Raw genomic sequence first — 15,158 nt, 5'->3', positions numbered from 1 at the left:
TTAGGAAGAATAAAGCTTCTTTATGGGGAAACCACAGTCTTAAGTAGTGGACAAAAAGCCACGTGTCTGGTGAGAAACATACAAGGAATCATGATCAGCAAAGATACCTTCTGAAGCAAGTATCTGACATCTTCTCGAGTGATGGTGCCAGACTAATGCCTACAATCCCTGATACATGATCACTTGAATCTAAAGATCTCCTTTTATTTCTGCCCAGAGCTGAGCTAGAAGGTGTAGTCCAAGGCTTGCCTGCCAACGGTCAATACATAGCAAAGCTCCAGAAAGATGGACCTGGTGCAGTTACCCGCCCAGAACATTTGGCGAGCCCTGAAAAAGGACTGCCACAAAGAATGCAGCCTGTGCGGGGCTGTACCATAGCTACCATTCTCCATAAAACCTGGGCAGCAGCAGATCACCAGACCAGGAAAAACATTCTTTTTTGAAAGTTCTAATGAACAGTTCAGAAACAAAACATATGCAAATAAAAATGGAAGTTCTTTTAAAGCTTCGTTACAATGGAAATTAATACAGACTACAGCAGACAAAATAAAAAGTCCAATTGCTATTCATGAATAATTCCATGTGAAAACTCTTCTGCTAGGCAAGTACTATGTTCTACACTACTGAATGTATTTTGAACGCTTAAGCTGATCCAAATCTACACAAACTTACTTCACTGTTAGACTGTCTCTATATGAAGCTTCTCAAAACAGCAATCTGAATCTGTCCTTAAATAATTCAATGTATTTGCCACAACATATACTCCTTTCCAAGACAACAGATGTGCCTCACAAGGAAGAGAAAAATCTATTCTACAATATTCCTACAGCTGCACTCTGCCAACACTAACAGTGACCTGAAATGCACAGTATGCATCACTTGTGTCACTTCCAGTTTGCACTGATCTCTGCCACTCAGCAAGCACATGGGAAGCTACACTGGCACAGTGGGGTTAGGTCACTACATACTCCTCCTGAAGGGCAAACCAGGATGCAGTGGTTTGGAAAACACTGAAAAATGGTTTTACTAAATAACTTTTAATAAAGGTATTCTAGATCTTTGTAAGGTGCCTAATTATTCTACCCTCCCATCCCTAATAATGTTGACTCTTCAGTGTTAGATGAAAAGTCAACAACAAATAAAAGCCTTGAATTCATTAAATCCGTAACTTGCAACTTTTTACTGTTGTCTTTTCAGATTTATCTTTTTGTTTGTAATCTCTTCAGGAAAAGCTGTAATTTATTTTGAAATATGGTTGTGCTGTTCTACACACAAATAAATCCTGAAACCAGGACTGTGTAAATAAAGCTACCACTACCAAGGCTACTGGTATGAAACACACAATTAACTGCTGCTAGAACAAGACATACTGTTCAAAGCTCTCTACTAAAAGCAGCATCCAGTTAATAACTGATGAACATTGGCATTACTCCCTAAAAGAGTAAACGTTAGCTGTCTGTTGAGCCATAATCATAACCTAAAAATAAAAGAATAAGCTAACCAAGAACACAACTGATGTTATACTGAAATCAAAACACTAGCCAATAAACACCTGTTTAACTTCCATTTGTGAAATAGCAGCAAGGTCTCAGCCACGTGCTAACTCAAAGACAGCCATTATAAAAATTGCTCAAAGCTCACACCAAACAAAACAAATACAAAACATCCTGTTGTAACATAATCCCACTGGATTTTGAGGACAATATGAAAAATAAAAATAGCTTGCCAAAACCTGCAATTACAAACACAACCCAGTTAAAAAGGAGAAACTCTTGAAAAACCAACATCCAGACAGAGGACACAACACATACAGCAACACAGAAGTCACAGGCAGAAGCTTAAATCATCTGAAATTATAGTTCTTAACATTTTAAGGCTTAAAAAGGTGCTCTCATACATAGGAGAACAGTTTCTGCCGCTATTAATAGTAAATTCATGCACAAGCCACTACCAGAAATATTATTTACACATAATTCTCTATTAGACAATTCTCTATTTCTTCTATGTAGACATAATTCAAGGTGCTACAAGGACTGAATAATTTTTATATCAAGATGCCACAATGGGATTACAAAGTCTTGAGTTTAACCCATTCCAAGGATCGGGCTTTTGCAACAGTCATGTCACCACTTGCACCTCAGTTCTTCTACCTGCAAAGCACACTCACTCTTCACTTGTATCTTCTGAAATATAAATTCCTGAGATGAAACACCATGTCTGTATATGTTTATAACTTGCATGGATGGCATAAAGCAGTCACAGCTTTTGTCAGTGGCTCAACTACCACTTATACTAAATGATGCAATAAATGACAGTGTTTAGTCATAACTAAGTTTCTATTTTAATTCAAAAGCCCTCGGAAAAACTTTTGCTTTTTAAAAAAAAAACCTATAAATTAAGCCCAAATAGTGGATAAAGTGAAGCTTTCTTTCTCAAAAACGTGCCCAGCATTCTTGAAACTCCAGATTTCCTCTCATTACAACTCAAGACCTTGCCCACATTCTTATGATGCCTCCAGTTCCTTCCTGGCCTCTAATACGCAGCCGAGCAAGAGGGAGCATGAATTGTGGCTGGTTCAGGAGTGCACATCTACTGACTAATCAGCTGGTATGATGTGATGACTAGTTGACCTGCAGGCCAGGGAGAACAGATAACTGTTGAGCTCACCACTGCAGGTTTTCCCACACTAGGGACTTGTTAATTAACAACTTTTTACTCAGGCATTGATTTTCAACAAATCTAAGAGTACCTTCTCCTTCCTGAAGCCTTTGATCTCTTTGCCAAATTTGGCTAACCTGTATAAGGGTTCAAAAGCTACTTAAACAAAACTGAAAGATTGACAGCATAAGCTATACAGTTGAGAGATCTGCCTAATGTATGAGGGAAGCTGCAATGCAGGAACAGTAAATACAAGATGACAGTTTCTATCAATATCATATCATGTATCACAAAAAACAAAATCCATATAGACTGCCTAATCATAGAATCATAGAATAGTTAGGGTTGGAAAGGACCTTAAGATCATCTAGTTCTTCTTTTCAGAACAAGATATGTTGCCAAAAGAGATCCTTCTTTCCTGAAAATTGTGGTATCCTTACCCTGTGATTTCCTCATGTCTTTTGTGGCTAAAGCACGATTCCCATGCGGAACACTGGTAAAATCAGGATTGGTCACATTGTTAACTCTCAGCTCTTGCCCCAACGACTTCCGACCATAAGTATTTTCCCCAGATCCTCCATTGACACTGTAGCCACCTGTGGAAAAAAAACAAGTGGAGGTTAAAACAGGCAATCAGACCATATATTTAGTAGTATGAGTTATTCAATTCATATGCAAATTAGCAGCTCTAGCTTCTACCACCTTCTTCACTCTCACATGCAAAAAAACGTTTTTGTTATGCCCTGTAAGGTTCCAGGTCAGATACTCAGAATCTATCAGTCTTTTTTTGAAGCATATGAAAAAATCTCTATTGCAATAAAGTTTAACATTGATCTTTTTGCATTTGGGTTTTTCTTATTATTACTTCTGACCCTGTGTTTTACAGGGCCCTTCTTGTCAAACTCTTTGATTATGCAGAATAATTTTTTACTCAGTTTTTGTTATAAATCCACCACACAGGCTCAGTAAAATGGTCAAAAAAAAAAAAAAAAGGAAAAAGCTTTTAAGAAAAAACACAGGTCATTTTCTGTACAGATTGAACAACTCTCCCTAAACATACAACAGTCAGTATTTTCACACACTAATACTTTAATTAAACTCAACCCTACATTCTCCCACTTGAAATACACACAGTATATCTTTGGTAACTATAAAACACAGCAATATAAGTGTCATTCTGAGCAATTCAATTATTTTTACAACTAGATCCACAAGATTTTATATGCTTAAATGTTGAAACCAAAGATTTTTCCAGTCTGCCACACCACTGTGAGGACCGGTTCTTCCTGTGCAGTACTGTGGAGAAGTGAAACTGTCCCGAGCCTGCCCAATACCTCACTCAATGTACTACAGATCACTTTTGAGTCAGCTGTGCAGGCAAGCTTTCTAAATTGCCTCCCTGCCTGAGACAGGGAAGAAAATCAACTGGTAAAATTCAACCCAGAACAACAAAAGATATGCAAGGCTTCTTTCAGAAAAGGTATATCCACAGTTCCACCTGCATCAGTTTATAAAGGAAAGCCTGGGGAAAAGGAGAGAAAAGGAGAGTCTCTGTAAAGAGGCAGCCTACAGGATAGTTAAAAAGAAATTATTTCAAATATCAGGGTGAATCTTGACCTTAGTAGATGTAAAGAACATCATCTTGAAAGCAAAACTTCTGATAAGAAGCTGTTAGCTACCCGTAGAAGTTTGCATTTCTAAACAAACAGGACTATCCTACCATTACAGAAAATCCTGTCCAAAGTCTCAGTTGTAATTAGTTACAATTACTGTAATCTGTGGTTATTTGCATTTACAAAATTAAACCCAATTTTTAAACATAAACTAATATGTATGACACTTTAACATTATTTTACCATAACAAACCAACATTGTCCCATGAAGAAAATTATTTCTAACAACAAGAATTACGACTAAACAGAAGTGTATCACTAAAATTCAAAGCAACAAAAAAATTAGTTTAACTGAAGACATCAGCTAATCATGCATTCAGACCACAGACATCAACTATCAAAACCAGACTATCATACATACTATCATATACTACTGGAGTTCTTAAAAGTTACTTTATACTTTAGCACAAAAAATATCGCAGCTTTTCTGGTTTTCTGCAAAGGCATGTAGTACTTGCTACAGCATATTTGTCATTTTCTTAAATGAGTTAAACACAAACCTATATTCTCCCACTTGACATGTAAATGGTACATCTTTGGCAACAATGTAAAACAAACTGTCATTTACAGTAATTTAAAAAGTGGGGTTTTTTTTTCAGAATGTCAGAACTCTCTTCAGTTACCTCCTGGTATAAAAAGTTTTTGAAAATCTTGATATATACAAATTCTATTAATTCCCCTTTAAGTGTTAAATCTGAGGCCAAATAAGGATATGATCACCTACGTCACCGTTAATAATTTTAGCATAAAAAAGCAGATACCATGGCATACAAATACTTGTGCAGTATCTTTTTAGCAGTAAGGACTCTGAGCACTTCAGTTACAAATCAAAAGGGAGGGAAGTGTTGCAGGAAGGGCGAATATCTCATTGAGAAGTAAAATCCCAAGAGCCTTCTATTTAGTTTTAGAAACTTTAAACTTTTAACTCCTCTGTCTTGTTTTATAGAGTAAAGGAGAGAAGACAAAGGGGAGAGGTATAATTGTACTCTTCCACTAGTTAACATGAAGGGCTATTAAAAATCCTAGTAATAAAAGAGGGAAAACCAGCCAGACTAATCTTACAGGTGCAGAGGAAAACGACAGGAGTTAAGAGTCACAAGCTACAGCAAGGGAAATTCAAAACGGATATGAGAAAACAATTATTTACCAGCAGAGCGGCAAAGCCCTAGACTGGCTGTTAAGGGAGGTTTTATAGAACCTTCTATCCTTGGAGGTTTTCAAACCAGAACAACTTCTAAAAGTTATCAAGTGAGAAGTCATTTCTATTATCAATATCAGAAACAGGGAGGAAGGGGGGTAGGGGATGTGTGGAACCTCTTCTCAAGGATTCTGGGTACTTACAGCACATGATTATCCAGGACAGAAAAGCTAGAAGTCCTTAAAATGAAAATTCCATGCTGGCAGACTCCAACTGATTCATTGAAAAATCTTAGTAAACAAAGAAACTATTCTGCATCTGTAAGCTTATCAATTTCTCCCAAAATAAAAATGAACTAGAAATACCTGGAATTTAGTTTTATAGTACAGAATGTCCTAATCATCTCTTTTCAAAGTCACACCTGAACAAAACAGCATAGTTACAGGGCATGTCTCTGCTAGCTCAGCACTTTAAGATACAGTATACTTCAGGGAGAGATAGGTGCATTTTTCTTTTCAAATGGCACCTTCCCAGCAACTTTAGACTACCTTGCTAAATTTAGCTGAAACTTACTATTTCACTATGTATTACCGGTACATTCTTTAAATACTAGCATACTTCAAAGTGTAAGAATAACCTACTACGCTAGTCTGTGAAACACAGTAAAACTCTCCATGTTAGGAGACACATTGACAAATACACTCACTTTCTGAGAAGTTTCTCTGTTAAAGTTAACCAAATCCTAAGGTTCTCAAGGTATGCAGATAAACCAAGTACCTGTTTCATGCTCCTGCGTCCTACTAACACCTACTTCTTATAAAAAATAAATTTGCAGCAGCACACCCAGCTGTAACTTCCCTTAAGATGCAACAGTTCTTTACAGGTAGTTATAGGACAGAAGTAGAGGAATGCGAATGCTTTTTCTGTTCCTGAACAAAGACTCCCACACTGATATTCCTGTGAGATTTTTGAGTCTGGCCTGCCTGAAGATTTACATAGTCAAAAAAGTGACTCTGCAAGCAAAAACATCCTCCTGTTTGATACCTGTATTTAGGAATTTAAAAAAGAAAAAGAAAAATCAGAATATAGACTTCTTTTTAATAAAGTTGAGAGATGATTCTGAATTTTAGCTATTTTCTAAACAAAGTATTTCCATACTAGAAAAATACAAGGAAAAAAAAAAGGAGAAAGTCTTAATCCTCCATCATATGATTTCTATGAAGTCTGACTGAGGCATATAGAAGTAGAAATTCCCATTAATGAGAAACTATAGATTTTATTCCAAAGAAAGATTCCAGTTTGCTGCAGTAGGTAATGTGTCAGATTAGCCAAGCAGTCAATTTTCAACACCAGAAGCACTAGACAGTGTTCAGGAAGAAACTACAGCCTGCAGACCAACACATCCAGAATCTTGTTCCTTAGGGGAAGACTGCTTATTCTGTTAATGCATTAAGTCTTCTCTTACATTCTTCTCTTAATGCAATTGCATATTTTTCTCACTATTCCTACCAACCACATTTCTTTTATCCCTGATAAATCTCTCAGCACAGTGATACTATGGCAATGAGCTGTTCACTGTCCTTTTTTTTTTGGGGGGGGGGGAGTAATCTCCACCATTTCAAGTTTACTGCCTTTCTCCAAATGTCCCCTCACAATTTACACATGAAACAGCAATCTGTATACCTTTTTCTTCATTCTGTATGTCAGTGTGGACTCTGATATCATCGTGTCTTTGTCGAGACACCACAGCTGAATTTGAGGGCTGTAATCCATAGGAGGCAGAACTGCCCCGATCTCTGGATGAAGAGTATTTTAAATTGTCCTGGTCAGCTGATGCACTGTCAGTTCTATAAAGAGAAAAATATTTTTTTTTATGTAGGGGTATAACAGGAGCGGGATTCACATTCATTTATAAATGCAACATATTTAAATGACAATCCCAAATGTGCTTTTTGACACAGGAAATACATCTAACCTGTTGCTTAAAAAGTGACCCTAAATTCACACTGGGATTAGAATTTACTCAATTGATTCATTATCACAGTAACATGCAAAAGAAATGTATTCTAGTGGGCCACTGCCTTTCCTCAGGATGTTATCAAATCTCTTTCAAGTTGGAGGCCTATATAAGGAAAAATTACTTCCCAAAACTGAAAAATAAAATACAACTATGTACAGGTATACATCACAGCTAGGCAATACAGTGTCTCCCATTTGCGAGTCATTACTAATCCACACATGAACATCTACATAATATGCTACGGGCCTTACTGAGCAATATACCCACTTATTAGATGGAGGTATCACTAACATGTCACTGGTAATCAATATAGGAATTGTACATTAAATTTTTGTAAAACAAAAATTGCAAAACAAAAGAACGGGCTTTACTGTGGCAAAACCTGCAATGTAAGTTAAGAGTTGTTATCTTTCAGAGTAAATGTTTGCAGATAAAAACAGAGTTAAAAAAATATCTATATTAAGTTAAAATCACTCATCTTAGAAAACTGATTTATAACCTAGAATAAGTTTTTAAGGAAAAAGGTGAAAATTATGGAACCAACTCTCACTGGATATACTATGTGATTTCATTTTTAAACATACAGTAACTTTAGCACATGAAACTTGCACACATGAAAATTTGGAACCCACATTCAACCAATCACTTTAAACACATTCTTACAAGCAGTACTGGAGGTTTTACACTGAAACCAGTAAAACAATGCTCATCCAATAGAAAAATCCACAGAATTTTGTTTGACTCAAATATATTTGGAATCACACTGTTGAAATTATTTACAGAGGTCTTCTTCTTTAAGCAAACGATCTACTATTTCTATTTTAGTCTTTGGATAGCTCATTTGATTATTTAAGAAAAAGCAGGACAGACCATTCATTCCTTTTCATTCTTGTAAATTAAGTACAACTCATGTGAGGAAAAACACCACATGTTCTTGGGAAGAAGCCTTTCACTTTTATGTTTCAAAAGAACACTGTGACTAGAAATGGTAGACAAATTCAGAGGAAAGGAGTTAAATACTATTTAGTTGCTATTTTCAAAAATAGTTTGCCCTCAGTAGAATTGGAAGAGTAATACCATGAGGGTTGATTTTTGCAAAGCCAACTGGGATAGAAAACACCCCCACACACATATTTTATGCGAATATTAAAAGACAATATACTATCATTTGGAACAAGGTTCCAAAGAAGAAAATTGTGCTTTTGCCCTTTCTTACAGTGAAAGGTTGACACCAGGTTTGCTTGGCAGGTATTATTCCTTTCTGCTCTATAAGCAAATTAATCTCTAGATACACACAATAGGACTCTTTCTTGCTCAGTATTCAGTGTGGCATCACATCTACTGTTGTTGAGCACTGCTTGGCCTATTTTATAAAATAGGCTATGCTACTCAAGACGCAAGACCTTACTAAAAGTCTCTGCTTATGACAGCCAACTAGGATTGCAGCAATACTTATACAGTTGGACCTTCATCATTCACCTAAGTAATGCTGAACAGTAAAGTTTTGCACAGTACCTTCAAATGATATGAACTTTAAATGGGCCTAAACCATGTGCAAATTTTCCAGTCAGCTAGAGCCACCAGATTTTCTCCCTGCTGTAAAACAGCAGACTTCCAGATCACTTTGAGGAGCAGCAGTTTATTACGAAGGATTCAAATTATTTTAGCCTTTCAATGAAATAGACTGACAAAGTTTCAACTGCTAAATTTAAGAACTGATGGGTTAACAGTGTACCTCCCCAAAGAACACTGCTTTTTTCAAGACAACTTGCTGTAGACTGTACCATCTCCAATTGTCAAGCATTGAGTCTGAAGGCAAACTGATTAAACATACAATTTTTAAGACTGTTCTGTGTATCCCAATCAACTGAAGGACTACACGTGTTCTCATCAGCTAACCTCCCTTCCTGCAGCACAGCCTTTGAACAGTTAGGAAAATTTTCCATTGTGGTAAAAATACATAAGCCTATTGTTTCCCTGAGAAAATCCACACGCTCGCTTCATTCTGTCTTTGGGAACAGCTTTCTGCAGGCTAACCTGTTCACACTTCATCACCTGACTAAAAGGGAAGCACAATTTTATTAAAAATGTGTAATTGTTGTCCTGTGCATCAAAACAAGACACAATACTTCCCACTGAAAAAGTTGTTCCCACTATAATAAATGCATAACTTAGATATCCAGCAGTTTCTACCCCTTGAGGCAGAGAAAAAACTGCTTTGTAGAAAGATACTGTTTCCAGAGAACGATGTTTCATGACCCAACTGGCTGCTAAACCCATACAGCTCTGAAGGAGGATTCTGAACCAAAGAAAGTCTGCAGTATGATCCACACCAAAAGCAGAGCCCACCACCTCTTGGGTCTGTGCATTTCTAGCTGTTCAGTGATGCACACCATGTCTTAGGTGGGGAGCAAACCTTACTGCAGGCTCCTGCCACAACATGCTGGGAGTTCGTGGTGCAGGCTTGTCAAGACTTGGGCACACAACCCAAGTACCTGTCACATTGAATTTCCAGATGTGTTTCTGAAAAACATACCATTTTTCATGTCAGCAATGTACTCATGATTTTGAAAGACTACCGCTTAGAACTCAAAATGCAGCCACTCTATGGACAGGTACTTGTCAAAGTCTTACTTTTTCAACTTCCCTCCAGTATACCTTTAAGGTACACTGCAGCCATCCCACATGGCGATGGGAAGAACTGTACTCCCAGCTACCCCAACTCATGCCTGCATTTCAGGAGAGCCTTTATCTGCTCACATGGCAGTATTTGCATCTTAATTATACTGTGCCAAGCAGATGGCAGGTTATGTCACAGACCTAAGGCACCATCTTTCAAAAGAAGTCTATGTAACAACAAATCTGTCAGTTACATACATTGACATTGTCACAGACTTGAGCAAACATTGTATACTAATAAAACTACAAGGTAAAATGTTAGCAACACATAAGCTGAAATACAAATGCAATATTAGACAAAGTGGGAATGGGAAATTGAAACAATGAACATGTCTATGATTACCTTATACTGTAGCTGCAAAAGTGTATTTGCCACTTCACGATGCTACTCTGATTTATTTCCACCTGAAAAGCTCCTTGATGGGGACTAAACAAAGTACTTCAAGAGCTCACATGACAGTTTTCATCTGTGCCTGGCTCCGGGTGGAAGACTACCTGATTACCACCAACACCGGCACCAATTTCCTGCATACGCTGGTTTAGCAATATCATTTATACAGAAGAGACTGCTTTCAGTTTTCTGCAGGGTGGTTTTTAATGTGCCTCTATCCATCAGAAAAAGAAAATAATTCACCTATGTAAATAAGCAGAAATGAGCACTAGTTCTCCCTAAACCCAAAATTTTTCTTTTTGTGGGGGACACACATACAAAAGGAAAGCTAGACTTTTCAAAAATGTCTACTCATTCCATCAGAAGCATCGGCCTGATTTGATTAGCTAACCTGTATGAATGAAGAAAGCATGGACCAACTGGCTTAGAAAAAGTCTCTAAGAAAAACAGGTCAATGTTATCATATATCATCTTTTTTCTGTTAAATGGAAGCCTTAGGAATTTTTACCCAAGCAACTTGTTACAAACAATCTGGTGTATACTACTCATTATCTGCAGCTCTTTCAGAGTGACCCTGCCATATGGGTATTATTTTGAGACACAAATCACTTAATTTTATTTCCAAGTACAGAATCTACATGGAAGATTTATTCTGAGAAAACCACCATATGAGTTGTATTATTGTTCAAGCCAGTCAATTTTACTGGCTTATTTGCTCTATTTGACAAGGTTATTTGCTACAATGCAGAAAAATTCTTCATTACTTAAAATCTCTATCAATAAAACACTTAAAACTTAGAGTCACTGTATCCACTCAATTAACAGCTTCCAATCAAGTTTTCAACCTTTCTTCCACCAGCATGCAGAGCTATGACAGCCTTCTTTTGCCATGCTCTTCTTTCAACACTTGGTCCATCTTGCCCACCCATACCTGCTGAGCCCACCCCAAAGCCTACTTTTGTTTCAACTTCTGTGTTGAGAGAACACAATAAGAGTGGAAGTAGCCTACTAGTGTTTTCCACTAGTAAAATAACAACTAATTAACTATTTTACTACTGCAATTCTGCCATTTCCAATGCTGGACAACTACCTGCAGTCACAGTAGTTTTTTAAGTAACCTCTTGATTCTGCATCACTCCCTTCTTACATAGTAGCTCAACAGTTTCCTTCTGTCCTGTGGTAGACGTTGGGAGGGAACATTAGGAAATGTATCACATATATGCATCCTGCCCTTATTTTTGCATAGCCATCTTCTGATAGCCATTTCTGGATACGGGATAATATGCTAGCTATGTCATTGGTCCGATCTAGTATGGCTCTTATATGGAAGACTCTGTTCTCCAAGTTCCCTCTGGTTCCCACTTGACACACTTTCATCTTCTTTTATCTTTCTCGCATCTCATTCTCCTGTCTTCACATTAAAAACAAAGGCTTTCACATTACAAACTTAGGCTCCCCTATTTTACCCAAACCCAAAAAACCTTTTTGATCTCATAGCTTTCCAACATTATCACCATATTCAACACACTCACATGTGAAAGGAGATCAAATATTACTTGTTGCCAGTTCAGAGCTGAACCCGTTCCTGTTCAGCACCTCCCACACAGTTCACTGAATCTCTTCCCAAGCTTTTCCATTGACCTCTTCATAATGGCACCTCACAACTAATATTGTATCTCATTTTCTAAACTGCCTTCAACATCACAGATTATTTCTCTGTCTCTCTGCCCCCATGCACCTCTCACAGCACACTCCACTCTCAGCTATCCCTGACAACACGGAGAAGCCTTACAAACTTTCATCCTTCATGACACTACACCCATTCTCGACTAATTTCAGTGACATCTTCAAACACCTCTATGTTGTCAACTTTCAGATCTTTCAGTTACAGACCTGTTCAAACTAAGATTTCAGCCAATTTCTAACAAACATTTTCTTTGTTCCTTATACATGCAAATGGAGAAGAATTAAAGCCTGTCTCCTACACTACTATCACTCTGCTTGTCATTCAATGTGTTAATCCAGCATTATAAACAGACAATATCCACAACTAGTGCTTGCCTTCTGTAAGATATATCTCTGCCCTCCACAGCCATGTAAAAAGGACTGTTCTAACCATCACTTTCTTAGCCGTTTTGCTCTGATTAGTTTCCCTGCTCTCTGCCAATGCCTCCTGTCCTGTCTTTAATTAAGATGGGGTACTTGTCCTCAGTTATGAAGAGCCAGCCAATACTGCTCTCTTGCTTAGGTTGTAAGCTACCTGGAAGAGGAGACATATTTCATTGTCTTGTCTCATCATGTCTAGACCCATGGGGACCTAGGCGGTAACCTGGCTTGGCAGGAACCATGCCAACAGAAATTAGTAATTCATAACACTCACATTGCATGAGAACAATATATTTAATTTTCAGGAATGAATTTCAGTACTGAACTTAGTAACGTATTTCTGGAACTTCTCAGAGGTGAATGATTTTTCTCTTTTCTGTATACTCCCCTGCTAACCTACATTATGACAGGAGAGACAGAGAGGTCCTGTTAATTAAAATCTTATCTTCCTTTTCTCACTTCTGCCTAAGAATAAGAAAGCCATAGTGCACCCTGCACTTGCTAACCTGCTACTCTGAACACACACTCCTGCTTAGTACCACCTAAGCATGTGAAACTTGCATTCCCTATCAAAGGGAAGTATTGCTTGTTTCAGTATGTAATTTGCCTTCAGTACTCTACCGAATTAACTCTGCTCACATGCAAGACCTGCACACTGATATGATTTTATTTTTTTCCCCTCATATCAGGGAAAATGCAGTGAAATTTACCAAACAAAAGGAAAACAAGTCTAGAAAGCTATAAAGATTAGAAGAAGGAGGAACAAGATCTTATCAAGCCTTCTCAAAAAAAAAAAAACAAAACCCTCACTATTCTTTATCACATACATCCAACATTTATCCAAGAAGTTTTGGTGTTGATGCTAATTTAGGGTCCGGTACACCTCAGTGCACAAATTAATATGCCCATATATATTAGGACAACTTCTTCCTCTGTAATACACTGTCATACACATATTATAGGAAAACCAGCCCATGTGCATCTCACAGATATTACTGCATTCATGCAGGCACAAAGAAAAAAAATCAGACCGCAATTAAAAACTATTCTCCCTTGAAGAAGAATGTGGGCTCCAACTTCCAGTTTCACAGTGTTTCCCCCCAAATCCCAGTGCTGATTATTGTTATTAAAAACTGAGAAGAATCTAGACCTAGTAATGACAATCAATCTAGTTCTCTTTACACAGACAAAAATGTGTGCTTGAAAACACAATCCATCTGATGATACACCTGTGCATTAGCAGTTCCTTCTTTCCCTTTCAGGAACTTGAAACAACTACCATTACTGCAGTTTTCATTACTCTGGCCACGTGCATTCCCTCTTCCACGCCCCACAAGAAAGCATTTGCCAGCAACATCACCTAAGCTAAACGAAACTAACAGAAAAGAAAGGGGAAGGGAAGAATAAGTGGGTGTATTCTGTGTCGTGGGGTTTGTCCAAGAGCACACTCGAAACAATCAATGAAAAAGAAACACTGCCAGTTTTATGCAACAGATCTCCTTCCTACCGTGCACTTGAATCACTTGTAAAAAAATTAGTTACCGCCAAAACAACAAAGACTGATTTAATCTCTGTGTACTTCTGTGAGATCTTAATGTAGCCTCACGTGTTCTGTATCACCAAAGCTATCTTTTTGAGATTTAAAAAAACTGAGCATGGCGTATAGGGAAAAATGTGCTCTGTGTTTGGGACTGTGCGAACATTCCTGACTCCTGGGCTTTCTCACCAGATTAATAATATTTAAAGGAAAAGACAAAGTTAAATCCTTACAAGTGACAGGACCAGCGAAGAGGTGTTACCTATTTCTTAGCAGGAGCTCTAACACACAGCATGATGGAAACAGAACTAGGCCCCATCCATGCTACGAAGGTACCCTTGTCTGCCACGCTTCCTCTAGAGCTTTCAGATTTTTGTTTCCTGCTGTGGCTTTTGGGATAACTATTTTAGCAGCCCAGCTTACAGCAGCTGTACCTGAGAGCTAAGGAGGCACCGAACTACATCATGGGGCATGGACCAGTCAGACATTGAGCTGACAGTAACTTCTTAATCCAGGCTTATCACCAAGCAAAGCATTTCTGCAGCTACGATGCTCCTTTCCTAACATAACTGAACCTATTGAAGATAACGCTATATTGGAAAAGGTCAACTTCCTAGACACTGCAAGATGTAATTTTTTAGGCTAAAGGATAGAACATGTGACAAATTAATATACCCAGCCAGAAAGCATTTACAGAAGCTCTCCACTGCAAAGACAGAAAATGTATATCCAATTTCTTCCAGGTTGGAAGATCAAGAGTTAGGCTGCAGCCCAGAAATATGAAGCAAGGTAGTAGTTAAGGAATAATAAAGAGATCAGACTTCTTAATTCCTCCCCAAAATATCCAGATGTTGTAAGAAAAGGTCACCAAGGAGGTTTTCAAGTTGTAAGTTATTAAACCAAGCAGTTATTAAACCAAGTAGAAATTAGAACTTAAACAACCATGCCCCACACAC

General features: G+C 37.8%; 1 protein-coding gene across 6 annotated transcripts in view; it reads right to left on the bottom strand.

Moving 5' to 3' along the window:
• The window catches only part of SMG1 (SMG1 nonsense mediated mRNA decay associated PI3K related kinase), an 86,360-nt gene that overhangs the window by 49,979 nt on the left and 21,223 nt on the right, over positions 1–15,158 (bottom strand). For 4 of the 6 annotated variants that reach the window (XM_062634938.1, XM_062634948.1, XM_062634942.1 and 1 more), the window contains exons 2-3: positions 7,153–7,316; positions 3,099–3,254 (exon numbers count right to left, since the gene is read on the bottom strand). In XM_062634938.1, the coding sequence (XP_062490922.1) occupies positions 3,099–3,254; positions 7,153–7,316 (320 nt within the window). Of the gene's footprint in view, positions 1–3,098; positions 3,255–5,834; positions 5,891–7,152; positions 7,317–15,158 lie in introns of those variants that run through there. The other 2 variants (XM_062634964.1, XM_062634957.1) reach the window with 2 other exon arrangements.

The sequence above is a fragment of the Pezoporus occidentalis genome, unplaced genomic scaffold, assembly GCF_034315485.1.
Source record: "Pezoporus occidentalis ecotype Australia unplaced genomic scaffold, CSIRO_AGI_Poc_V1 ctg113, whole genome shotgun sequence".
Classification (NCBI taxonomy): Eukaryota; Metazoa; Chordata; class Aves; order Psittaciformes; family Psittacidae; genus Pezoporus; species Pezoporus occidentalis.
This window is presented reverse-complemented; position numbering and strand designations above follow the sequence as displayed.